We start from the raw sequence: 26,850 nt of genomic DNA on the forward strand, positions 1-26,850 counted from the left end.
GGGCTTATAGGACTTTCACACATAAATTTTGGGTGGAGGAGGGTTACAACTCAACTTGTAACTTTTCTTTCTTCTCTTTCAAATACATAGTATTGATGTTGGCAACACAGCAGAGAATAATGGGGAAGACTGCGTGGTGTCAGAAAGGATTGATTTACATCCTAGCTGTGCTTTTTCTTAGCCTTGTTTTTTCACCTCACCAAGCTTTTCATCTATTCTGTGTTGAACAGCCACTATTTTGGACAGTTTTTTGTGAAGATGAAATGAGATAGTGTAAAGGGCATTTCATTATGTTTGACAAAATAGGGTGGGCAATAAATGCTAGCTCCTTCTTCCTTTGTCACTATTTTAAAACTTTGAAATAATAAATAGGTAATTAGCTAGAGTAATGCATCCATGAATGAACGCATGCATGTACTAATGAATGAGTGAATGAATGAACAGTGCTGGGAAGTGGTACTGGCCACAGTAGCCAAGAAAAGAATCACACATGTGATTTCCTAAGGCCAAATATCCATAACTGGGCAAACTTGAGATAATTGTTCACAGAAAGCTGTTAGAAGCAGAGAGTGGTGATGGTGTGAGTACAGGGATTTAGATTCGGTTCTATATTGTTTTGTGTTTTAACCACCTCCGGCAGAGATGAAGTTTGCAGGGGAAACTTGGTGCCCACTGCCTTTGCCCCAGGTGCCCACTTCCTTTCCCCTATCAGATTACTTGATCATAGGCCATCTATAGAGATCTTGGGGGCCCCACGTTGAGCCAGGAAGGAAGATAAGTGTAGGAGGGGTGGGGAGGAGGGTGTTTCCTTCCAAGAGCTGAGTTGATCACCCAGTAAACCCTGCAGGGCAGGGGCATCTCAGAGCTGAGTGAACTGCAGCCATGGATGAAGCCAGGCACTCCCCAAACCCCAGTGAGATTACTGCACTGAGAGCCGAACTCCCCCCACAGCAGGGGAACACTGGTGAGTCAAGGAGCTGGGACCAGGGTCCCTTTCCATGTCAGCAAAAGCTGGGTGTTGGGTTGCCCTAATTCCCTCACAGGTTAGGAGAAGGGAGTATCTGAGGTTTGAGTCTTCCTGAAGCCCTTCCTCATCCCATCGGCCTTCACTGTCATGACTTCTTATCCTAGAAGGATGGGCTTCCTTTTCCAGCCTTTTCTGAGTCCTCCCTATCAGGTGGGTCCAATAGTGAATCCAGAATATCCCGAGGGATACAGCAATTTCCTGCAGACTGTCCGAGGCATTGCAGAGGGCAAGAGAGTGTATATCCTTGGGGAGAGGGAGGCTGACCTCGTTTCCTCCAGGGCAATGGGGACAGACATCCCAGGACAAGACCTGGAAGTATCTCTGCTTCTTCGTGTCCCTGATCCTGCTTCTCACGGTCATTATCCTCAGTGTGATTCTGTCTGAAGGTAAGGCATGTGGGTCAGTGGAGACAGGGTGACCACAGGGAAGCAAGCACACTGGCTCCCATCCTATAAAGGCAGATCTGCAGGGCTGGTGCAGGGGAGGCTGGTCTGTGTCTCTAGAGGGATCATAATGATAACAGAACAGAGCTCACCTTCCCATCAGTCTCAGAGAGATTTGGGGGGCCTGCATGGGCTAAAGTCAGTCGGAGTCATTGATGAGTGTCTTCCCAAAGCTCATCCCTGACCTAGACTAGAACTCCAGGCCCCCTGCTAACTGCTAGAGAGAAGTGGCTCAACAGACACTCCTGAATAAAAGTTCTGCCTCATGGCTCTCTAGCTGGCTGCCTTAGACAAGGACCTTTACCTCTCTTGGCCTCAATTTCTTCATCTGAAAAATGGGTGGGGCATTTCAGAACCCCAGAATGCCTTGCCCTGGGAAGGGAAGAAAGCTTTGTCCACTTGGGTTTTGAGGAACTGGGAGAGACTCCAGGGAGGTTCTGGGGTCCAGAACACCTTTTTATACCTCTCCCCAGTCTTGAAGAGGACACAACAGGTACAGGAGAAAGTATTTCAACTGAATGAAAAAGGTGAGTGGGATTTGACATGGTTGGCCTCCTGCCCCTCAACCACATCTCCTCTCTCTGCCAAGACCTTCACCAGCCCTTTCTCTTTGGGTCTCCCAGTGACACAGGGACTGGGGGATGCCGGGCACGACCGAGACTTCATTCGGAGTGAAGTGTTCCGGCAAATGAAGGCTGTACTGGCAGGCAATGGTAAGGAGAGGAGGTGGAGAGGGGAGAGGCTGTATTCCCTTCATTATCTATAACAGTGGGGCTCCCACAGCAGTGGTTCTCAGAGGGGCACCCCAATGCCAATGTCTTCTCAAATCTTTTTAGGAAGTTCAGGTGATATGATCAGATTATATTTGTAATGGAGGGCTCCCAGAAAAGCAAGATCTTTGAGACAGCCAAATCTGACTGAGCTTGTGGCTGTCTATGACCTTGGGGAGCCCATTTAAACCATTCTAAGCCTCCGTTGCTTCGGCTGTACAATGGAGATATAATTAACAGTGTTTTCTTTAAGACAGACCATCAGGATCCAAAGCCTCCACTTTTACTAGCCACATCAGTGTGCTACAAAAGGTAGTCAGTCCTTAGCGGAATGTTAGAAGTACCTGGAGAATTAGCCACAGTGTAGATTCCTGGGTCCCAAAAAACCCTGTGGATCAGATGCTCCTGGAGGGGGTGCTCTTGGTGCCACATGTTTTTCATATAACTTTAGCGTGAGTGGATGACATTCACTATATATACAACCAATTCTTATTCTTCATGTACCTATGTCGTGTAAAGTCCCTGCAAATGATGAATTGATGAATCTTGAATCATTGCTCCTACGGGAAATAACAGTGTTATGTTTATTTGAGCCTCCGGTTATAACATTTTGTCAACTGAATCAATACCTAACCCTGTTTTTGTGTGCTTCTGTTTAAATATATTTAATAGATATTGTTTCATTAACATTGAACTCATGGCCACCAACCAGCACTATGATTCATGCCTGAATGTAGCTTATCTAACGCACATGCATTTTCTCTGTAAGACTCATTGCAGTCTTCCAGCTCATTCAGGAACACTGACAGCACTTCTGCATTGCACTTGAGGGCCTTTTGATTTTTCATTTTATTTAAAAAAATATTTTATATTTTATTTGAGAGAGAGAGAAAGAATGAGTGAAAGGAGGAGCAGAAGGACAAGCAGACTCCCCAGTGAGCTTGGAGCTGATGCAGGGCTTCATCCCAGGACCCTGAGATCATGACCTGAGTTGAAGACAGGCGTTTAAATGACTGAGCCACCCAGGAATCCTGAGGGCCTTTTTAAACAGCAAAATTTCCAACAGAAAGCACAAAAATGTGAAAGGCGTGGCACAAAATGTCCTATGGGGAGGACACTTGTTTATGGTGGATGAGAGGTGAAACAAGAAGACAGAGCCTTGCCTTTTTCTATCTCAGATTCAAGTTTTTTTTGCTACTTCTGTGCATGTCTGTCAGTGACAAGGGAAACTTCATAAGTATTGATCTGGGAGTTATTAATAGATTTTTATCAAGTAGGTGAATTTGCAAATATGGAATCTGCAAATAGCAAGGAGTAATTGTGTGTGTGTGTGTGTGTGTGTGTGCGCGCGCGCGCGTGCATGTGTGCGTGTATTCACTAAGTGGATATAGATGAATGCAGCAAGAATTCTCTTTCTCAACCCTGAGCCCTCACTGCCAAGTTCTCAGCTAACCCTCAGGAACCACTGTAATTATATTATATAGTTATATATGTTTTCCTTTAGAGCAGTTTCTTAAACTGAGCACTGTTGACATTTGGAGCTGAATCATTCTTTGCAGTGGGGGACTGTCCTGTGTATCGTAGGGTGTTTGGCATCATCCCTGGCCTTGACCCACCAGACATGACAACCCCTCCTGAGTTGGGACAACAAAAAAGTTCTCCAGATGTTGCCCATTGTCCCCTCCAGAATTGCCCCTGGTTGAGAACTACTGCTTTAGAGTTTCTTCAAGCAAATAAGGATGTCAAACATAATCCCCTCTATGGTACAAAAGTAGGATATATTTATACAAACATAGGATATTATTCATTGTTCTTTGGGTCTCCTTTCCCCACCTCATAGGATATCTATAGCATTTTATTATTTCCTTCTGATATGTTTCAATAATGGGAAACACCAACTTAACCAGGTAGTGAGTTACTGTTGGCTATATTCAAATGGAGGCCATTGGGAATGTGACCAAGGGGTGATGGGTGACACACCTCTTCACTGGATGGAGAACTGGACATGAATATTTTGCTAATGGCTCCATTCTCACAGAATCCTCTTGCGAGCCTTGCCCCCTGGACTGGAAGTTCTTTCAGGGCTCCTGCTACTTCTTTTCCCTGGACAACCTCACCTGGACCCAGGCTAATGATTCTTGTGTCCAGAAGCAAGCTCACTTGGTTATCATCAACAGCCGAACAGAACAGGTGGGACATGCAGAATCTTAGCAGGGTGGGGAAGGGGTTATAAAATAATTTGGGGGTTCATTTTTCTGTCCCCTCTGGGATCTAGCACAATATTTCTAGTATGGTCTTCAAGAACTGCCTCATCTTGCCTCAACCCAACGTCCACTGCTATGACATACAGGGAATGGACTCTCTGCACTGTGCTCCTGCCTCCAAGCTCTGATTCATGTAGGTCCCTCTGCCAGGAGTGCCCTTATTCTTACTCCACACAGATATGTGTGGAGAATTCTTACTCACCTGTCAAAACCCCAATACAAACATCCTTTCTCCATATTCTCTCATGACATCATCAGAGGCTTTCATCATGGAATTTCACACTGCATCAGGGTTCCCTGCTTATAAGTATGGGGCTGGATCTAAGTAATCTCAGGAACAAGACTTGGCTCAAAGTAGGGCATCAAGAATGTCCTTTGAGTTGGGTTTCCAGCAGAGACATTCTTTTTTTTTTTTTTTTTTAACATTCTATTTATTTATTCATGAGGGGGGAGAGAGAGAGAGAGAGAGAGAGAGAGAGAGAGAGAGAGAGAGAGACAGGCAGAGGGAGAAGCAGGCTCCATGCAGAGAGCCCGACGTGGACTCGATCCTGAGACTCCAGGATCATGCCCTGGGCAGAAAGCAGCGCTAAACCATTGAGTCACCCGGGCTGCCCCAGCCAGAGACATTCTTACAGCCTACAGATCAAACCCCTAGCTCCAACATGCATTGACCTTAAAAAACATTCACAGCCAGTATTTGTCCAGTACTTCTTTCTAGGCGCCCAGACCTCACACATCTGATTCTTCCAATCTTGAGAATATGCTAGGAGGGGGAGACTCTATTTTTTTCCTTTGTACAGATGGGGAGACCAAGGGGTGGGTAACTTGTCTGAGGCCATATGATACGCACATAGTGGGTCTGGAGTTTGCATCAGGATACAAAGTGCTGTGCAGGCCTGCCTCTGTCTGTCTGCCCACCTGAGAGCTCATCTGTACCTTAGACCTCTTCTGACCTCCCGACACTTCAACCTCTGTCTTTTTATCTTTGATGGAATTTTACCCAGCAGTATGCCTTCTCCCATCTAGGACTTCCTGACATCCACTGGGCAGGTGACATCCTGGATAGGCCTCTTCAAAGAGGGCCAGAAAGGCAACCACAGGTGGATGGATGGCTCAACCCCCACCTACATGTGAGTCTCCCTGTCTGCAATGCAGATGCCCCTAACCACCCACCACAGTCCCACCACCCCACCCCAAGAGATCAGCAGCACTTGGAAGAGTAAGTTTATGACCACTTTGGATGCCTCCCTGTCATTCACTCACTATTTACCCCAAAACAACATGACACATTTCTACCATACTAGCTATTGTTATTTTGTTACTTGGGAAGAGTGTTCCCATTTAAATGCTTGAGAAACAATGGGTTCAATGCCAGGTTGGTTCTTTGTTGCAGGACTTCTTAGAGCCTTGATGTATGCAGATTGGGCTTATTCAGGAGTATAATAATGTAGCACTTGCCAACTGTATGAGTTTTTTTTGTGTGTGTGTGGCCTCTGTTTTAAAGAGCCACAAACTGTGTATCTTAAAACAACAGAAACTTATTCTTTCACAGTTCTGGCGGCCAGAAGTCCCAAACCAACATGTTAGTGGGGCTACACTCCCTCCAAAGGCTGTAGGGGAGGATTTTTTCTTGCCTCTTCCAGCTTCTGGTGGCTCCAGGTGTTCCCTGGACTCATCACTCCAATCTCTGGCACACACCCTACCCTTCTCCCCTGTGTCTTCTCTCTTCTATCCTTTATAAGGATACTTGTCATTGGATTTAGGGCTCACTCAGTCAATCCAGGATGATCTCATCTGAATATCTTTCACTTAATTTCATCTGCAAAGACCCTTTTCCCAAATAAGGTCACATTCACAGGTACCTGGGGTTAGGACATGGGCATATATTTTTGGTGGAGACAACATTGAATCCACTATTCCTTCTTGGCAGTTACCTGCCTCCTCATACTCTTTGTCTTTGTTCGGGTGTTTCCATCTGCCAGTATCACCTTTCTCTGTTTGGCAAACTGCTCTGGATGGTCTTGGGTTAGGGAAGAATTCATCTCCTTGGTAAACTCATCTACTGTCTGAGCACCTACTGTATACCTTACATGCACTGGCCAACACATCCTCAGAATGTGCTCCCATTTTACAAAAGAGGAAAACAGAGGCTGAGACATTTAGATTGTTGCCCAGGTCACATAGATAGCAGGTGGCAGAGCTAGAATTTGGACAAAGAGAGAGGCTCAGGGTGAATGGATCTCAGGGAAGGGGAGAGGGTCAGTGGGATGAGGCAGATAGAGATAGTGGCCCCCAGAGCTTGGAGACTGTCCGCTTCTCTGAAGATTGTTGCCTGTTGCCATTCCCATTTGAGCTCCTTTCTCCACTCAGAAAAAAAAAAAATCAGGAGGGCTTGACCAGATAACTACTATAAGATGGGTTCAATAAATGACTCCCATTGGAGACCTCAAGAATTTCAGGGCCAGACCCTCAGGAATTTTGTGGGCATCTCTTTACAGCAACTGGGACTCCAAGGAACTACCTGATAATGTAACTGCCCCGGCCTGCATGATGATGTACAACTATGGACACTGGAGGGACTTCTCTTGTGAATCAGGGCAATTTGCTTTCATTTGCGAAAGGAGGCAGAGCTGCTGACCCAACCCTTTATACTTCACTCCCTGGGATGATACAGAACCCTTGCTATACAGCCTCAGACGCCATCCTTACTTTCTCTTGGTTCTGAGTTCATGAGAGGCAACAATAAAAGACCTTTCTCCAAACTCTAGGGTCCTTTTCTTGACATTGGGCTTGCCCACCCTTTATTTCCTTTCCTGATTTCTGCTGAGTGGAAGAAATGCCCCAGAAACAGTCCTGGGCCCATTCCTGCAGGAGGATTATAATTTGTAACTCCCGGGACACCTGGGTGTCTCAGTGGTTGAGTGTCTGCCTTTGGCTTAGGGTGTGATCCCGGAGTCCCAGGATCGAGTCCCACATTGGGCTCCCTGCAGGTAGACTGCTTTTCCCTCTGCCTGTGTCTCTGCCTCTCCCTCTGTGTCTCTCATGAATAAATAAATAAACTCTTTAAAAATAATAATAATAATAATTCTTAACTCCCATTAAAGCCAGGCTCAGCCATGATCTTGAGTGGGCCAATGAAATGTGATGGGAGTTGACATGTGCCCTTGTGAAGCAGGAATCTTAAGAGTCTTGTGCGGTTCTGCTATCTTTATTTTGCTCTTGCCACAAGACCAGTTCTTTCCAGAGAGGGCAGCTCCTTCAAACTTGGTTCTGCAACAAAGAAGACCCCCTCAAACAGAGTTTCTGCTAACCCACAATCACCATAACCATGACCAGGAAATAAAGCTCTCTGGTTGTTGGCCATTAAGATTTTGATGTCACCAGTTACCACCGCAGCATACTCAACCTAAGCTGAATAATACAGGGGACCAAGGTCCATTTCACAAAATCCACATATCTAGGGCTTTCTTCTGACCTAAAAAGCATAAAGCTTGTGGATACAGGGTGATTGGGCCTCTCGCATTCATTCAGCATCACCATTAACTCAGCCAGCCTCTCCAATTTCCTCTATAGCATCTCCTGCTGGTCCAGTTTCTTCTCTGGTTCTGAGACATCTCTAAAGCCCCTTCACAGTCTGCCACTTCCCTTTATCCATGCCCCTTACACTTCCATGCATTTGTTTTTGCAGTTTTCTTTGCCTGGGATGATCCCTTCCCCTGGCTTCCCTTGGGACATCTCTCCCTCCATTGGACTCAAATCAATTGGTACCATCTGCATGGTCTACTCAGATTCTGACTCTTGCTTTCCTCTTAGAGACCTTTATTAACTTTTAAGATCTATATTGTACAGATGCAGTGGAACTCTATCCCATTTTAAAAAATCCTTCAATTCCTCACTTGTGTATGGCCTCCTTCTGTTAATCCCAAAACCTATGTGAGTTTCTTCCACATCCTTGGATTCTTGAGACCAAGATCAATGATAAGGTGCAGGCATCAGGCATCAGGATTAGGCACGGCCATTCCCTGGACCTGGCCTAGGCTCACTTACTTATACATGTGTCACTCATGGTTAGATAGCCATGGCACAACAACGTTAAGGTCTGGATAGAAAAATTGTTCTCCAAAAAATGCCATTTTGAATTAGATAAAATAGCAATTTGGTTGGGTCCCTGCTATCTCTCTCTTTAGAATCTGAAACTGTATGGGAATGAGATGCATGCCTATATCCCTGCTGCAAGGAAGAGAAATATAAAATGTGATTCTCTTCCACGGCCATGGAGATGAGTTGTCAGAATTAAGAGTGGGCTCTTGTTCTTTGTTCAGAAAGTTTAGCTGAAGTTCAACTATTGGAAAAATGCAGGTTGACCGGATGTCTCATGATGATTTAGCGAACTGGATCAAACCATGTGCTTTCTCAGGATGTGTTTTGCAATGCATTTATTCAGTAAAAACTCATGAGTACTTATAACATGGCAGACACAGTGATTAAGAACCAGGATAGACAAGCCTGTCACAAGGATACCTTCCTGGGACTTTGTAGCTTATGGCAGAGGGGTAGCTGATAGAAGAGGTGTAGAAAGCAAGATGGAGTCACTCATGCCAAGCAGTAACTTATGTCAAGCACTGACATAAGCAGCCAAGGGCGTTGTTGCTCACATAGTATACTGCCGAAAGAAGCACAAGATAATGGCTTCAAAAACTGGTAACCGGGGTGACTGGGTGGCTCAGTTGGTTAAGCATCTGCCTTCAGCTCAGGTCATGATCCCAGAGTCCTGTGATCAAAGCCTTGCATCAGGCTCCCTGCTTGGTGGAGAGCCCACTTCTTCCTCTCCCTCTGCGTGCTACTCCCCCGCTTGTGTGCTCTCTCTCTCTCTCTCTCCCTCTGTATGTCAAATAAATAAGTAAAATCTTAAAAAAAGAAAAAAAGAACTAGTAACCAGCAGAACCAAAGGAAGTCTACAAAGGCCCAAGACTGATTAAACTCCTTTAAAAAGGAAGATTTTTACAGCAAACTGTCAGACTTTCCAGAAACTGCCCCTTTCACATCTGACCACATCAAAAACGTAATTGCTTGCAAAAGATCTGCCCAAATGATCTCTGAACACAACAGAGATCCTCCACTGCTTGAACATAATAAGCAGCACGTGGAGAGAGCTGACTCAGACCAGGCCAAGGCCTCTTCCCAACTGCATGCTCATGAAATGACTTTGCATTTGGTCTGTTAACTTCTTACCCTTTTCTTGTGTAACTTTGTCTTGTGTGACTTGTATAAAGTCAATTTAAACATGTAGTAAAATGTCACTGAGTTTGGAATCCTTACACTGCTTTTCGATTATGTTAACCTTGCTTTATGATTGAATAAAGCTGATGTTATAGAAAGACACAACATGTGTTTGCGCCTTCATAGCATGCTCATAACAGTAGGTTTGAACAAACAACAATGGGACCTGATTCTCACTGGGGAAGAGTCCAAATCCAGGAAAATAATTTTGTCACAGCCCATCTTGACTCTGATATAATATCCATTTATTGGGATCCCTGGGTGGCGCAGTGGTTTAGCGCCTGCCTTTGGCCCAGGGCACGATCCTGGAGACCCGGGATCGAATCCCACGTCGGGCTCCCAGTGCATGGAGCCTGCTTCTCCCTCTGCCTATGTCTCTGCCTCTCTCTCTCCCTCTCTCTGTGACTATCATAAATAAATAAAAATTTAAAAAAAATTAAAAAAAATATCCATTTATTTGTGGACTTGGATGCTACTATCTGGCCCAAGAACTGCAACCACAAATCCATTTCCTTGAAATTAGCACTTCTTTTGTGTGACTCATTAGCTCATATTTTCATAAACTAGTTTCTCCCCAGGAGAAAGTAAAAACCATAAGGAATCATCTTGGTTGCTCTGTGTTTGAGTTTCCAGAGCCTGGAACACAGAGATTACTCAATAATGTTTGATGGATGAATGGATGATGAGTTCCAAAGGCAGGGGGTAAGATAGGTGAATAGTGAGCTGGCTCCATTCACTATACCCAGACTCCTACAGGGCTCTCCTAAGTGATGAACTAACAGTATCAAGCACTTACTGAACATTCACTAAGTACCAGACAGTTTATACATTAGGCCGGTACTATTACCGATTTCCACCTGAGTCTGTCTGATGTGAGTCAGTGGCCTGAGACAGAGAGCCACCCAAGCTACTACAAACAACTCTGCCTACTACAAACCCTTGCCTATTAATCTGTGTTTAAAAGCCTGAAGAGAGCTGAACAGTTCACAATGGTGGCTACTGAGTCTTTGTCTTTTACTTCTTTAAAGTAAACAACAAGCCCCAGAGAATTCAGTGGAAGTGATGTCTTGGGGTAGCAGGATTAGTAGGATTTTCTGAATGTACCACCTCCAGTCCTGCCCTCATGTGCTCAGAGCCCATCAGCTAAAGCCCGTGGGCACACTTCCTGGATGACACAGAGAGGTGAACAGAGTTCTGCTCATTAGGAGTCAGTCAATGGCATTAAAGAGCGCAATGGGACCCTTTCCCTGTAGAATCTGCCAAGCCCGGCTGGCATAGCAAGCTCTAGAAACCAAGACTGGTTCATTACTGAACAAATCACAGGATTTTAAGTGATAGCTGGGGGCTCATTAAAAGTTGACACACAATTTCCCATCTCCACTTTATTTGTGGAAATTAAGGAGTCCCCAAGGATCGGCCACAGAGCAGTAGGCAAATGAGTTTCAATGCAAAGCTCAGAACTAAGGTAGAGACAGAGCCACGGATTCAGCTCACTCCAGAGGAATAGTCCCTGGATAGTTTTCAAGCTATCTCAAGCTCAAACTTGGTGTTTGATTAGTACCAAGAGACATAGGTGGGAAATGGAGGTGACCATTTCTTGGCCCATGCACCAATTTCCTGGAGTTCAAAGTGGCCAAGTTCTACAACATGTGCCATGAGAGAACCATAGCCCACAAACCACCTGGGGCCAAGTGGCTATTGTGAGCGCTCCATGCTCCATGGTGCTGGGCACAGACAGAGGTGAAGGTCTCCAGAGCTCTGAGGGTGGCTGAAGCTTCTACTTCCACCGTATGCTCTCTGTGCTGTTTTGTATAAATTACTTGATCAACACCTCCCTTCCTTCCCCACTAGACTGGCAGCCCTGGGAGAGTAGAACTAATCTGAACTTGCTTACTGTGGTGTTCCCACAGTTGGGCACCTAATAGATGTTCAATAAAACTGGCTGAGAAAATAAACTCATCCTTCATTACAACACTACAGAAAGTATGTGAGCTGCAAAATCCTTCTGAAATATGAATGGCTCATCCTTAAACTCACTTTTCAGGTGTGACTATGTGACTGACATCACAGGAATCCACCTACCCTTGTGTGTGTATCATAGCCAGTATGTCATGTAGATGAGTACTATCCTTTGGCAGTTAGGATAATGGGATAGGGTCCTTTTGTTTGGATCCCTGATCACCTTTAAGCCATCTTGAGCTATTCACTGCCTCCTTTCTTATCCAAGCCCCCTGTCACATTGGCTTTCTTCTGTTCCTTAAATGGATAATCATCTTCCCACCTCAGGTCTCTGGCACATGCCATTCCCTCTGTCTGACGGCACCCTTTCCTCACACTCAACCACTAGAGGGAAAGTCTCAGCTAAAATGTCCCCTTCTCCACAAAACCCCCTCAATCTGCCCTACTTTCTTAGCCTACCACCTTCTCTTCTTCACACATCTCATATTCTTGCCTAAATTCAGTTATTTGTCATTCACCTTCTCCCCTCTAACTGTCATGTCCACAGGAGCAGGCATGTCAGTCCTGGTCACTGGGGGCTCCCCAGAGAAGGGCTCAGACGTTGCATATACAGCTGTTGGATACATGCTAGCTGGGGCTGGACTTCCTTTCATGTGGAGATAAGAGTTATCTGGCACACAGTACCGAGGCTGGTCATGCTTATCAAACTAACCAACTCGTGTGGCCTGTTCCGACTTTACCCAGTTATCAAAGAGACCAGATCATGAGGCTTCCTCCCTCCATGCACCATCACACAGCTGCCTAGCAAAATGGGGGGTACTTCTTAAGCAAGACGATGACCAGAGGGTTGAAGAGTTTTCCAACTTGACTTAACTGTACAATCCGTAGCGGGAATTTTGTCCTACAAATATTCACGGTGTTCCTAGTTGGTGCTAGAGATGGAAAGTGACTGGACCTGAGTGCCACCTCTAAGAGCAACCAGGCAAGGAGTGGGGAGATGGGCGAGTGCTGAAGTCACTCAGATCCTGGGAGCTAAATGCCATGGAGGTGCAGCAGACTGCTGGGACACTACAGTCCTGTTGACTTCCCTGAAACCCATCAAGGTAAAAAGATCTGAAAAGGAAATCCACTGACAATTAATTTGCCACTAACACTAGAGAGTACTGCCACGTTCCTGTGTCTGGGATCAGATGGGAGACTCGGGGGAACTTGCCCCACACACCCGGGGCCAGGGGTGCGGTGCCAGCGAGGGAAGCAGGTGCAGAACATTACTCTTGGGGATGGCCTGGGTCTGACCCATCTCTCCGCCCACAGCTGTGAGCACAGATTCTGGCTCCCAGTGGGGGCTGATGAATTTTGGGAAGGAAACGACTTGGACAATATCTCTTGGTCACTCCTGGGTCAGACCCAGTGCAGAGACCCAGAAATGCATGGGTCCTGCTTGGCAGAACAGATGAGCAAAGCTACAAGGCTGTGGTTCGAGGGACCTTGGTTATTGGTCATTTTATCTCTGGGGGCCACACACAGTTTGGCACATAGTAGGTCTACAAGAAATACCTGCGAGACAAAGGAAAGCATGGTGCCCATAGTTCAAGAAAAACTGAGGCTCAGGGAGGCCAAGCCACTTGTCCAGAGTTACAGCGCCCCCTCCAGGCAGGGCTGCAAGATGCAGCTGAGCTGAGACCTTGGGCTCCTCTCCATCTCCTAGCTTAGTACTGACCCCCTTCTGTGACCTTAGCCTAAAACCCTGACCTCTCTGGGCACCCAGAAGCAGCAACAAATGATCTTTCTCCTTGTCCTGAATTCATTCCTTGGTTGGACATCCATTTCTCTGATGTCGTTTTCTGATTTGAGTGGTGCCAGGAAACCCCCAGATTACCCCCACATTCTGGGTCTTCTGCTGGCCCTGTCTGACTTTCCAGCCTCCTCGGACCCCATTCTGGGCACTTCTCCATGCGTTTGCTCATGCCGGTTCCTCTGCCTGCCAGTCCCTCTGTGACGCCTGATGCCGTGTGCAGATCCTGTTCATCCTTCAGAGTTCAGCTCAGATGCCACTTCCCTCCTTTCCTGCCTGCACTGTAGGGTCTCGCAGCACAATGCATGTCCTTCCTCCACTGTTTTCTTTAATGCATTATTATTGAATATTTACTTTTCTATTTAATATTTACCATTCTGGGTGCTGGGAACATGGCGTGCAACCAGTGAGATGCTATCTCTGCCCTCAGGAGGTCAGTAGAAGTCCAGTGGGAAGCGCAAACCCACAACCTGGTGATGACAGCACCATGTGATGGGGGACTTCAGGGCAAGCTAGGAGTCAGAGAGGCACCTGGCCAAGTCAAGGGTGCAGGATGCAGGATAGGTTCCTGAAGGAGGTAGCCTATGACCTGCGACTGGTTGGTTGGAGCAGATGGGAGTGGGGCATGAGGGATGCAGTGGAACCTGGGGATGAGAGGTCTGGTACACTCACAAAATTGAAAATGTTCCCATCTCATTTTACCCTAGAGAAACGAAGTGAGGGTACTGTGTTGGAATAGGGAGAGGGAGCCAAGAAAGAAAACTGGAGAAGCTAATAAGGACCAGACTTTTGGCTGCAGCGAGGCATCTGGGACTAGGCAACTGGTTCTAAGCATATGGGGAGGAAGTAATTTGGTTTGTTTAGCAGGATCCCTCTGATGTTGTGTAGGAAGCAGGTGTAGAGCTCAGAACAGAAGCAGAGAACGAAATCAGGAGGGATGTTGTAGTGGGTTAAAATAGTGTCACTCATAAATGCATGTCCACTTGGAACCTCAGAACATAACCTTGTTTGGAAATAGGGTCTTTATAGGTATAATCAGATAAGGATGTCAAGATGAAATCACCCTGGGTGTTGCGCTCCTAAATGCTCGTGTCTAATGACTGGTGTCCTTATAAGGAGAGGAGAACACATACAGACACAAGGAGAAGTTCGTGTGAAGACACAGGAAGAGATTTGAATGATGCGGTCAAGGGGATTGGCAGCCACTAGAAGCTGGGACAGTGGGCACTGAGCTGCATTGTGGCCCTAGAACAAGACAAGCCTGGCTGCCGATGGCTGTGATGGGCTGGCACTGCCTCCTCCATCCCTCCTCAGTCCTCAGCCTGGTGCAGCCTGGGCCCAGAGCAGGGCCATGTTTTCAACATCCCATCTCTGGCAGGGCACCTCTGTTTCTGCAGAGGCGGGACATCAGCCCCTCTTCCGGACCCACTCCGGGGCGCTGGGACCCAGGGTTTCCCCCACCAAAACTCTGGGAACCTGTGCTGTCCTCTCTAGGATGGCCCAGGGGAGCCTGTTTGTGGGGTGTGGATGGAGCTTGAGCTTTGGGAACGGAGTGTCCATAATCCACCCTGGGTAAGAGCAAAGAAGTATGCTCAGAGAGTGGGGGGAGGGGCACCAGCCTCCTTTTGTATTCCTTCCCCTGCCCAGTTAGAGGCAGTCCTGTCACCTCTGTCTTCTGACTTAACCATCCTCTACTGCCCAGCTGGGAGGCCTCAGGGAAGATTTGGAGGCTGCATGTATTGCTGTGGGCTAATCTCAGAGAAGCTTCTGGAAGACTCCCTAAGGCCCCCGCCTGACTCTCGGCCCCTGAGGATGGCCCCGCCTGCAACCTGCGCCCGCCCACCCGCCCGCCTCCTCTGGGAAGCCTTTGGGATGCCACTGCAGTAGAGCTAGATAAAGTGCAGGTGCACCTCCCGCCCTGCCCACCCCACTTCTGAGCTCCCGGTGTTGAGTGTGAGTGAGGGGACCCAGGGCTTCCTCTGCGACGCCCCAAGAGCGCTCCTCGCAGCCGCCAACAGAGGCGAGGAGGTGATGCGCGCGTGGGATGTGGGGAAGGACTGTAGGTAATAGTATTGGGGTGGATCTTGGGACCCAGACCCGGCCCGAAGGAAGTGGGAAGCAAACAACGCCTGAGCGGAGGCCTCTAATTCCGGAATCGGGAATCGTGCCCTCGGGCTCCTGGTCCACGCGCCTCCCGTGCGCTTCCTGGCTGTCGCCGCAGATCTTAGGGTGAAGGTTGTCTGTCTGGGACACGGGCGTTATTCGTGGTCTTCCCGCCTCTGCTGCGCCTGCTGTGAGAGCTGCGTCTGCGTGCGCCTGCAGATGTGGCTGTGGCCGAGTGAGTCCGTCCCCGCGGCGGGGTCTCCGCGTCCGTGTGAGCGCGCGGGCCCTAAGGCGGCCGCAGGTGCACGCCGGCCTCTGTGTGCATCGCTGGTGTGGGAGCTCTCGGGCCGCTGCGCGCCTGGGGGCGGCTGGGGAGCGGAATGCAGGGATGTAGAAGTGTGGGAACACATCCATATGCAGGTGTTTGGGAGACAAAGGGGCCCCCAGGTCCCAGTCTGTAAGAACTGGAGGCCGCCCACCCCAGAATGGAGCAGTGCTGAGGTGCCTCCTCTTCTGCTCTCACACACGCCTGGGCGGAGGCTCGGCGGCTGCCCTGGAAGGAGCGGGAAGGGTTAAGAGCAGGTGTCGGGTGGTTCTTCCTTCCGGACCTCCCCTCTGGCACTGGGCACTCACTCTCTCCCTTTCTGGGGACAGGCTGGGCTGCATACGAACCAGGGGAAGAGACGCGCGCAGAGGGAGAGGAGGCCCAAGGACAGGCTCATTTTGCTTTCTAAAAAAGGGAGGAGGCAAAATTCACATAGTATAGAATTAACCATTTTGAAGTGTACAAATCAATGGCGTTTAGTGCATTCACAATACTGTGCAACCATCACCCCTTTCTAGTTGGAAAATATGTTCATCACCCTAAAAGGAAACACTGCCTTCATTAGTAGTCACTTCCCCATCACCACCAACAACCCCATCCATCCCCAACCCCTCCCCCACCACTAGTCTGCTTGTTGTGCCTATGAATTTGCATATTTTAGATATTTCATATTGATGGAATCAGACCCTTTGGTTCAGACAACCTTTCGTGCCTGGCTTCCCCGCCCCCCCCTCCACCCACCGACATAGCATAATATTTTCAAGGTTCACTCATGTTGTAGCACATCTTCATACTTTGTTGTGCAAAAAACACATGACATAAAATTTATTATCTTCACCATTTTTAAGTATGCAGTTCAGTGGTTTCAAGTATACTCACAGTGTTGTGTAATAGATTTCAAGAACTCTTTCAATCTTGCAAAACAGAAACTCTATACCCATTAAACGAAACTCCCCATTTCTCACTCCCCGTAGTCCTTGGCAGCCTTCATTCTACTTTCTGTTTCTATGAACTTGACTACTTTAGATACCTCACATCAGTGGGATCGTACAAGATTCCTCCTCTTTGGGGACTGGCTGATTCCACATAGCATAATGTTCTCAAGGTTCATGTGTTGTAGCATGTGACAGGATTGCCTTCCCTTTAAGGCTGAATGATATTCCATTGTATGGATATATCATACCTTGTTTATCCATTCATCCATCAGTGGCTATTCGGGTTGTTTCTATCTCTTGGACTATTGTGACTCATGATGTTGTGACCAGTGTGCAAATATGCCTTTGAGGCCCTGCTTTCGCCACTTTTGCATATAGATCCAGAAGTAGAATGGCTGAGTCATAGGTTGTTCTATTTTTAATTTTGGGGGGACCATTCATACTATTTTCCATAACTGTTGCACCACTGTACAATCACTAGAGTTGTAATGGCACTAGAGTTCCAATTTCTCTACATCCTTGCCATTTTAAATGGCACAATGCAGTGTCATTTAAACATTCATAATGTTGTGCCACCAACACCTCTGTTTAGTTCCAAGATATTTCACCACCCTAGAAGGAAATCTGCTAACCCATTAATAGTTACTTTCCATTCTACCCTACTCCTATTCCCTGGCAACTGCTGATCTGCTTCCTGTTTTTTTTTAAAGATTAAAAAAAATGAAGATTTTATTTATTTATTCATGAGAGACACATAGAGGCAGAGAGCCTCTGCATCAAGCCTGATGCAGGACTTGACCCCAGGACCCTGGGATCACACCCTGAGCTGAAGGCAGATGCTCAAACACTGAGCCACCCCAGTGTCCCCTGCTTTCTGCTTTGATCCATTTATCTATTCTGGATATTTCAAATAAATTAAATCATACATTATGTGGTCTTTGTGGTTAGCTTCTTTCACTCAGCTTAATCTCTTTAAGGTTTATCAGTGTCGTAGCGTGTGTCAGTACTTCATGATCTTGTATACCTAAATGATATTCTATTATATGATTATACCACTTTTTGTTTATCCATTCATCTGTTGATCCATTTTGCATTTTAAAAGAAGATGTTGCATTTTAAAAAATATTTTATTTATTTATTTATTTATTTGAGAGAGAGAGAGAACATGAATAGAGAGAGAGGAAGAGGGAGACGGGGAAGCCAACTACTTGCTGAGCAAGAAACCTGGACACAGGGCTCAATCGCCAGGATCCTGAGATCATGATAGATGCAGGGCTCAATCCCAGGATCCTGGGCCTGAAGGGAGATGCTTAACGACGAAGCCACCCAGGTGCCCCAAGGTGTTGCTTTTTTGCAAGTCTGTTGGTGGCAGAGAGAGGAAGACAGAGAGACAGAGAAGCAACACCTGATGAAGCAGATGCTTAGGAGAGCTGTCCTCACAGGGAGCCAGGGCAGATGTGAGTCTGTTGCCACTTAGGGAAGAACATGAGAGAACCCACAGCTGCGAGCCTTGGTTGCTCCATGAAGGAGGAGTTTGGGGATAGGAGAGTAGGTAGGGCTCAGGGAGAGGGAAGGAGATTCAGAGAATGGCACTGGTAAATGACCAGAGATAGAGTGCCCAGCTGGGGTCAGACTCTGGTGATGCCCGACACTGCCACATCCTTGTGAGCGATTCACGCATGTTAGACCACACAACAGCAAGAGTAGCTAAGAGCTGAATGTGCGTCACCTCGCCTAGTGCCACGACAGCCCTGTGGAATAAGCATTAGTATCCCATGTTCCCAGTGAGCTAGTAAGGGGTAATGCTGAAAATTAACCAGAGCCTGTATCCTCTCTACGTCACGCAAGAGAGGTGACCAACAGCTGAAGATAGCAATTAGGGAGTAGCTCGGACTTAAAATTCAGGAAGGATTTGGAATCACAGAGATGGAGAGAAGCATGGAGAGATTAACATGCTCAAAGGCAGGAAAGCCAGGTGGTTGTATATGGAATCAATAATAGTAATAACAGTAGTTGTAATTCTTATCACCAGTATTATTTTTTACCGCGTTCTTGCTAATCGCCAGGGCTAGACTGTGCCCTTGAAGCGCATAATCTTCCCTGAACCTCAAGCAGCTCTGAGGAGCGCTGACAGTCATCATGAGCAGCGAGTGGCAGAGGAACTGGCCCAGAGTGGGGACCCCCCCACCCCAGGAAGTCCTCCGGGGCTGGGCTCAGCGCAGAACCAGAGCTCCTGCCCACCCGGCCACCTTCACTCTCTCCCCACTCAGGGATGGCTGCCACCTTGGGCCTAAACCACAGCTCTGTGTCTGAATTCATCCTCGTGGGCTTCTCCACCTTCCCGCCCCATCTCCTGCCTGCCTTCTTCCTGCTGTTCCTGCTCATGTACCTGTTCACGCTGCTGGGGAACCTGCTCATCATGGCCACTGTCTGGAGCGAGCGCAGCCTGCACACGCCCATGTACCTCTTCCTGTGCGCCCTGTCCATCTCCGAGATCCTCTACACCTTGGCCATCACCCCGCGCCTGCTGGCAGACCTGCTCTCCACCCGCCGCACCATCGCCTTTGCAGCCTGTGCCAGCCAGATGTTCTTCTCCTTCACGTTTGGCTTCACCCACTCCTTCCTGCTCACGGTCATGGGCTACGACCGCTATGTGGCCATCTGCCACCCTCTGCGCTACAATGTGCTCATGAGCCCCCGTGGCTGCACCTACCTGGTGGCCTGGTCCTGGGCTGGTGGCTCGATCATAGGGCTGGTGGTGGCCACAGCTGTTTTCCACCTCACTTTCTGTGGACCCAATGAGATCCACCATTTTTTATGTCATGTGCCCCCTCTCTTGAAGCTGGCCTGTGGAACTGATGTACCAATAGTGGCCCTGGGCGTGGGGCTGGTGTGCATCACCGCCCTGCTGGGCTGCTTTCTCCTCATCCTCCTCTCCTATGCCTTCATCGTGGCTGCCATCTTGAGGATCCCCTCTGCTGAGGGCAGGCACAAAGCCTTCTCCACCTGTGCGTCCCACCTTATAGTGGTCATTGTGCACTATGGCTTTGCCTCTGTTATCTACCTCAAGCCCAAGGGTCTGCACTCCCAGGAAGGCAACACCTTGATGGCCATCACCTATACGGTCCTCACGCCCTTCCTCAGCCCCATTATCTTCAGTCTCAGGAATAAGGAGCTGAAGATCGCCATGAAGAAGACCTTCCTCAGTAAACTCTATCCCTCCAGCATCTAAGTGGCCAGTGTGGGGGTGGTCTTAGAATAAGGTAGAAGGATGACCATACCCTCATCTGTACAATGGGGTGAACAATGACTACCTAGTAAGACTGGTAAAAAGTGAACGAACAAGGGGTGGTGGAAAGGGAGGTGTGTGGGGGGTGGGGGTGACTGGGTGACAAGCACTGAGGGGGGCACTTGATGGGATGAGCACTGGGTGTTATGCTATATGTTGGCAAATTGAACACCAATAAAAAAAAAGTTTTTGAAACAACACCCATGACATAGCAGGTGTTCAATAAATGTGAACTTTATTTCTTTTTCCTCCCTTGGTTTGTGTCTTGGATATTAGTTTTATTTATAATCAAACAGTTTTATCAAGATATAATCCACATGCCATATAATTTGCCTGTTTAAAGTACACAATTCAGGTGGTCTTTAGTATATTCAGAGTTATGTGATCATCATCACAATCAATTTGAAACATTTTTGTCACCCAAAAAAGTAACCTCTACCCATTCAGTCCCCATTTCTTCCCCAACTCCCATAACCCCCAGCCCTAGGAAACCACTTTTTTCTCAGAAAATATTGTTTAAAAATTTTTTAATTGAAGTATTGTTGCCACACGATGTTAGATTAGTTTCAATTATACACTATAGTGATTTGACCCCACACAATACTATTACAAATACCATTGACTACATTCCCTGTGCTGTACGTCTCATCATTCCCGTGACTTACTCATTCCACTTTGCTTGTTCTGGATATTTCACATAAATGTAATTATACATCAGGTTGTCTTTTTGACTGAGTTCTTTCACTTAGCACAATGTGTTCAAGGTTCCATCATGTTGTAGATGTGTGAGGCCCGTTCATTTTTATTGTCAAATACTATTCTATTGTATGGATATATTGTATTTCTTTCTGTTTTTAACTTAAATTCTAGTTAGTTAAGATTCAGTGTAATATTGGTTTCTGGAATAGAATTCAGAGGTTCATTGCTTAAATACGACACCCAGTGCCCATCACAACAAGTACGCTCCTTAATATTCATCACCTATCTAGCCCACCTCTCACTCACTTCCCTCCATCAACCTTCAGTTTGTTCTCCATCATTAAGAGTCTATTATGGCTGTTTCCCTCTCTCCTTTATCCCCCCTTTCCATATGTTCATCTGTTTTGTTTCTTAAATTCCATATATGAGTGAAATCATATGCCATCTGTCTTTCTCTGAGTGATTTATTTCGCTTAGCACAATACCCTCTGGCTCCATCTACACTGTTACAAATAGCAAGATTTCGGGTTTTTTTTTTAAGATTTATGTATTTATTCATTCATTCATGATAGACATAGAGAGAGAGAGAGAGAGGCAGAGACACAGGCAGAGAGAGAAGCAGTCTCCACACAGGGAGCCCGATGCGGGACCCGATCTTGGGATCACACCCCGGGCCAAAGGCAGGCGCCAAACCGCTGAGCCACCCAGGGATTCCCCAAGATTTCATTTTTTTGATGGCTGAGTAATGATGTGATATATATATATATATATATATATATATATATATATATATCCCATTCATCACTCGATGGACATTGGGGCTCTCTCCATAGTTTGGCTATTGATAATGGGACATACTGTATTTCATCTGTCTATTACTGAACTTCTCAGTATTTCTACTTTTTGCTATGTTGAATAATGCCACTAGAAACATTTGAGTACACATTTGAGTACACATTTTTCTTGAATATATGGTTTCATACTATTGCATGTATACTAAGGAGTGGATTTTTTGGATTCAAGGGTAACTTTATGTTTAATTTTTTTTTTTTTTTTGCAAACACACGAGGGTTTATTACAAGCTCAAGCTTGGGTCCAAGTATACCCTACACAGCGGAGCAGGGACTTGGACCCCGAGACTAAGAGGCGTAGCAGCTTTATAGGGACCAGTGGCCAATGGGATACGCAGAAAGTGGCACAGTCATGTCGGTCCACATGCAAGTGGCCGATTGAATTACATTTTACCCTAAAGTATCCATTTGAACTAGCCTATCATTTAAAGAAAGTTCCATACTGTTTTCCAAAGTGGCTACACCCTTATATATCCCCACTAGCAGTGTAGTAGGGTTCAAATTTCTCCACATCTTTGCCAACATTTGTTATTACCTGTCCTGTATCTTAGTGATAAGAAGTGGCATCTCATGGTAGGTTTGATTTGAATTTCTCTAATAAGTAATGATATTGTGCATCTCATCACATGCTTATTGGCCATTTCTATGTGTTCTTGGAGAAATGCTGCTGAAACATTTCACCAATTTTTAAAATAAATTTATTTTTTATTGGTGTTCAATTTACCAACATACAGAATAACACCCAGTGATCATCCCGTCAAGTGCCCCCCTCAGTGCCCGTCACCCATTCACCCCCACTCCCTGCCCTCCTCTCCTTCCACCACCCCTAGTTCGTTTCCCAGAGTTAGGAGTCTTTATGTTCTGTCTCCCTTTCTGATATTTCCCACACATTTCTTCTCCCTTCCCTTATATTCCCTTTCACTATTATTTATATTCCCCAAATGAATGAGAACATATAATGTTTGTCCTTCTCCGGTTGACTTACTTCACTCAGCATAATACCCTCCAGTTCCATCCACGTTGAAGAAAATGGTGGGTATTTGTCCTTTCTAATGGCTGAGTAATATTCCATTGTATACATAAACCACATGTTCTTTATCCATTCATCTTTCGATGGACACCGAGGCTCCTTCCACAGTTTGGCTATTGTGGCCATTGCTGCTACAAACATTGGGGTGCAGGTGTCCCAGCGTTTCATTGCATCTGTATCTTTGGGGTAAAACCCCAACAGTGCAATTGCTGGGTCATAGGGCAGGTCTATTTCAACTCTTTGAGGAACCTCCACACATTTTCCAGAGTGGCTGCACCAGTTCACATTCCCACCAACAGTGTAAGAGGGTTCCCTTTTCTCCGCATCCTCTCCAACATTTGTGGTTTCCTGCCTTGTTAATTTTCCCCATTCTCACTGGTGTGAGGTGGTATCTCATTGTAGTTTTGATTTGTATTTCCCTGATGGCAAGTTCCATGCTCATGGATTAGTAGAATTAATATTGTGAAAATGTATGTTACCCAGAGTAATTTACACTTTTAATGCAATCCCTATCAAAATACCATGGACTTTCTTCAGAGAGTTGGAACAAATTATTTTAAGATTTGTGTGGAATCAGAAAAGACCCCGAAGCCAGGGGAATTTTAAAAAAGAAAACCATATCTGGGGACATCACCAACCATGCCAGATTTCAGGTTGTACTACAAAGCTGTGGTCATCAAGACAGTGTGGTGCTGGCACAAAAACAGACACATAGATCAATGGAACAGAATAGAGAACCCAGAAGTGGACCCTCAACTTAATGGTCAACCAATATTCGATAAAGGAGGAAAGACTATCCACTGGAAGAAAGACAGTCTCTTCAATAAATGGTGCTGAGAAAATTGGACATCCACATGCAGAAGAATGAAACTAGACCACTCTCTTGCACCATACACAAAGATAAACTCAAAATGGATGAGAGATCTAAATGTGAGCAAGATTCCACCAAAATCCTAGAGGAGAACACAGGCAACACCCTTTTTGAATTCGGCCACAGTAACTTCTTGCAAGATACATCCATGAAGGCAAAAGAAACAAAAGCAAAAATGAACTATTGGGACTTCATCAAGATAAGAAGCTTTTGCATAGCAAAGGATACAGTCAACAAAAGTAAAAGACAACCTACAGAATGGGAGAAGATATTTGCAAATGACATATCAGATAAAGGGCTAGTTTCCAAGATCTATAAAGAACTTATTAAACTCAACACCAAAGAAACAAACAATCCAATCATGAAATGGGCAAAAGACATGAAGAGAAATCTCACAGAGGAAGACATAGACATGGCCAACATGCACATGAGAAAATGCTCTGCATTTCACCAATTTTTTTTGTTTGTCTTTTTGCTAAGCTGAAATAATTCTTTATAGTTTCTAGTTACAAGGCCCTTATCAGATATGTGATCTCAAATATTATCTCACATTCTATGAGTTGTCTTTTCACTCTCTTGCTGTTATTCTTTGCAGTACAGAAGATTTTAATTCTGATGACATGCAATTTATGTATTGGATTCATTTGTTGCTAATGGTTTGGGTGAATGTGTAAGAAATGATTACTTAATCGAAGGTGATGGAGATTCCTAGCAATGTTTTCCTCTAAGAACATGATAGTTTTAGCTCTTACATTTAGGTCTTTGATGCATTAAAGAATTAATTTTGGTACATAGCATGAACTAGGGATCACGCCCTGAGCTGAAGGCAGACGCTCAGTCACTGAGCCACACAGGTGTCCCTGGATGATTTCTTTAAGACATTTTTGAGCTCCTTATACTGAAGGATGAAAATGATTGGGCTGAGAAAGGGGGTGAAGACTTTAGGTTACTGTCCATAGAAATGGGTCCACAAGCTGGAGCTAGATAGTGGAGGCAAAAACATATTGCACAATGACCACAGTGAGGTGGGAGACACAAGTGGAGATGGTCTTATGCCTGCCCTCAGCAGACGGGATCCTCAATACCATGGGCACAATGAAGACACAGGAGAGGACAATGAGGCATAAACAGCCCATCAGAGCTGTGACACACACCAGGACCACTCTCAAGGTGACAAATGATGTCTCCTTCCCACAAGCCAACTTTAGGAGGGAAAGCATGAGGCTGGAAAAATGGTGGATCACATTAGACCCACAGAAGGTGAGGTGAAAACCTGTCAGGGTCACCATCATCCCCATGATTGAGCCACCAGCCCAACATCAGAACACACAATGGCACAGCCATGAGGACTCATGAGCATGTTGTGGTGCTCTGGGTGGCAGATGCTGAACATGCTGATCATTGCCCATGGTTATGAACAGAAAGGAGTGCGATATGTCCTCACAGCACTTTGCCCTCATTTACTCATTCATATAGTCAAGAAATGTTTTGAAGACTTATTTTATATGGAAATATTCTGGGTGCTGGGATCCAGCAATACCAAAGGCTAGATCTCTGTCCTCTTCTATCTATGCTATGGTCCACTGAGGGAAGCTGTCATATAACCAAGATGATAGCAGAGTGGTCACAGGTGTTTGAGGACAGCCTAGGGATCTGGAAAAGCTAAGTGTGGGTCACAGACACAACCTTGGATTAGGAGACTTTGAAATTGGTGGTGTCTGCAGGAAAATCTGGAGGGTGAGTAGGTATGCTTCAGGTGAGACAGGCAGGTGGAAGAGACATTTGCAGACAGGCGGGAGAGCAGAACAAAGGCTCAGGGTGACAGAGATATGGTACATTTGGCACAATGGTATGTTCAGTGTGCCCCAGAGAGTGTAGGTGGTTGGGGGAGGTCTGTAATGTGAAGGCAGACAAGTAGGAAGGGCAAGAGCATGCAAGACCATTGTGTCCACTTGAGGAGTTTGTTCTAAGGGCCATGGGGACCCCTAAATGTTTTTTTTAAGATTTTATTTATTTATTCATGATAGAGAGAGAGAGAAGGAGAGGCAGAGACACAGGCAGAGGGAGAAGCAGGCTCCATGCAGGGAGCCCAACGCAGGACTCGGGCTCCCTGCATGGAGCCTCCAGGATCACGCACTAGGCCAAAGGCAGGCGCTAAACCGCTGAGCCACCAAGGGATCCCCCCTAAATGTTTTATAAATGCATAGAAGAAAGATCATTATATGAACATAGTCAAGAATGTTTCCTGGTGGGGCTTCCTGTGAATAGTGTTCTAATGACATATAGTACATGTCTTTTTGTAGATTAATACTTATGTGTTATGTTGGGACTGTAGTTAGCTGTGTAAATACCAACTCATAGGGAATACCTATGTTCAGCTTGAATAAATACCTCCACACAGTTTTCCAAAGTGTTTGTACCAAGAGGTACATTTTAGTCATAATCAGCATGGTCAGACTCCTGTTTGTAGAGACCTGCCCGCCCCGCAGTCTGGTGAGGGATGCAGGCTGCTGAGAGCAGGTAAGGTGGGCAGATGCAGGAAGAGATGGGAGAGGTGTTGGGGCACCCTGGATGGCATACTGAGGTTGACTTCAGAGAATGAACAGAATTCTCTGAATTCTGAATGAACAGTGTTGTTGACTGGACAGAGGGAGACAGGAAGTGAGCTGTGTCTACTTCTAACTCTCAAAACACCAAATGAATGAGTTCTTTCCAAAGCAATGACCAAATCTCCAGCTACCCAGACACCACCTTGGTGTCTTATAATTCTGTTCAATACTGACACTACCTCGAGATGCCAGTCACAAGTATTGGGTGCCCAGGGTACCTGCACTTCTGTCTGAAATGGATACAAATGTGAGGATTTCCAAATTCCCCCTTTCAGTTTGGATACTTGACTACAATGAGTTATAGAAATCAGGAAAATGCCACACTCACTCTCTCAGGTTTATTATGAAAGACACAACTCAGGAACAGCCAAAAAAGAGATGTATCCTGCAAGGTATAGAAGAAGGAGTGAGGAATCTCCATGCCCTCTCTGGACTTGCCACCCTCCTAGTACCTTCATGGGTTCATCAACTGCTAAGATCTCTGAATTCCATCATTTGGGAAGTTTTTATGGAGGTTAATACATGGACATGATTGATTAAATAATTGATCATCACTACTAGAGTATCAGTCTGTAACCCCTCTCTCGCCCCTGATGGTTC

At 46.1% G+C, this 26,850-nt stretch overlaps 2 protein-coding genes and 1 pseudogene across 3 annotated transcripts; 2 read left to right on the top strand and 1 right to left on the bottom strand.

Annotated features, from left to right (window-relative positions):
• Positions 1-829: 829 nt before the first annotated feature.
• CLEC4O (C-type lectin domain family 4 member O) lies at positions 830-9,429 on the top strand. 2 transcript variants are annotated; one of them, XM_025989793.2, is made up of 7 exons: positions 830-964; positions 1,306-1,413; positions 1,944-1,997; positions 2,094-2,183; positions 4,279-4,430; positions 5,531-5,634; positions 7,003-9,429. In XM_025989793.2, the coding sequence occupies exons 1-7, from the start codon at positions 883-885 to the stop codon at positions 7,139-7,141; spliced, it is 729 nt and encodes a 242-aa protein (XP_025845578.1). In that variant the 5' UTR covers positions 830-882; the 3' UTR covers positions 7,142-9,429. The 2 variants fall into 2 exon arrangements, with proteins under 2 accessions (XP_025845578.1, XP_072574948.1); XM_072718847.1 differs by lacking the exon at positions 1,306-1,413 and having other exon boundaries at positions 847-964.
• A 9,744-nt stretch (positions 9,430-19,173) lies between these two features.
• On the top strand, positions 19,174-20,233 carry LOC112913278 (olfactory receptor 10H2-like). Its single transcript, XM_025989862.2, has one exon. It carries the CDS (start codon positions 19,174-19,176, stop codon positions 20,131-20,133), a length of 960 nt encoding a protein of 319 aa, XP_025845647.2. The 3' UTR covers positions 20,134-20,233.
• Positions 20,234-24,479: 4,246 nt separating this feature from the next.
• On the bottom strand, positions 24,480-25,101 carry LOC112913189 (olfactory receptor 10H3-like; annotated as a pseudogene).
• Positions 25,102-26,850: the final 1,749 nt, after the last annotated feature.

This window comes from Vulpes vulpes, chromosome 9 (genome assembly GCF_048418805.1).
Source record: "Vulpes vulpes isolate BD-2025 chromosome 9, VulVul3, whole genome shotgun sequence".
Taxonomy (NCBI): Eukaryota; Metazoa; Chordata; class Mammalia; order Carnivora; family Canidae; genus Vulpes; species Vulpes vulpes.

Excerpts from the sequence above, each read along its gene's own strand:
- CLEC4O (XM_025989793.2), top strand. The coding sequence starts at position 883 with ATGGATGAAGCCAGGCACTCCCCAAACCCCAGTGAGATTACTGCACTG. Across the intron at positions 1,414-1,943 it reads CAGTGTGATTCTGTCTGAAG|TCTTGAAGAGGACACAACAG; the intron begins GTAAGGCATGTG and ends ACCTCTCCCCAG. Across the intron at positions 2,184-4,278 it reads GGCTGTACTGGCAGGCAATG|AATCCTCTTGCGAGCCTTGC; the intron begins GTAAGGAGAGGA and ends CCATTCTCACAG.
- LOC112913278 (XM_025989862.2), top strand. The coding sequence starts at position 19,174 with ATGGCTGCCACCTTGGGCCTAAACCACAGCTCTGTGTCTGAATTCATC.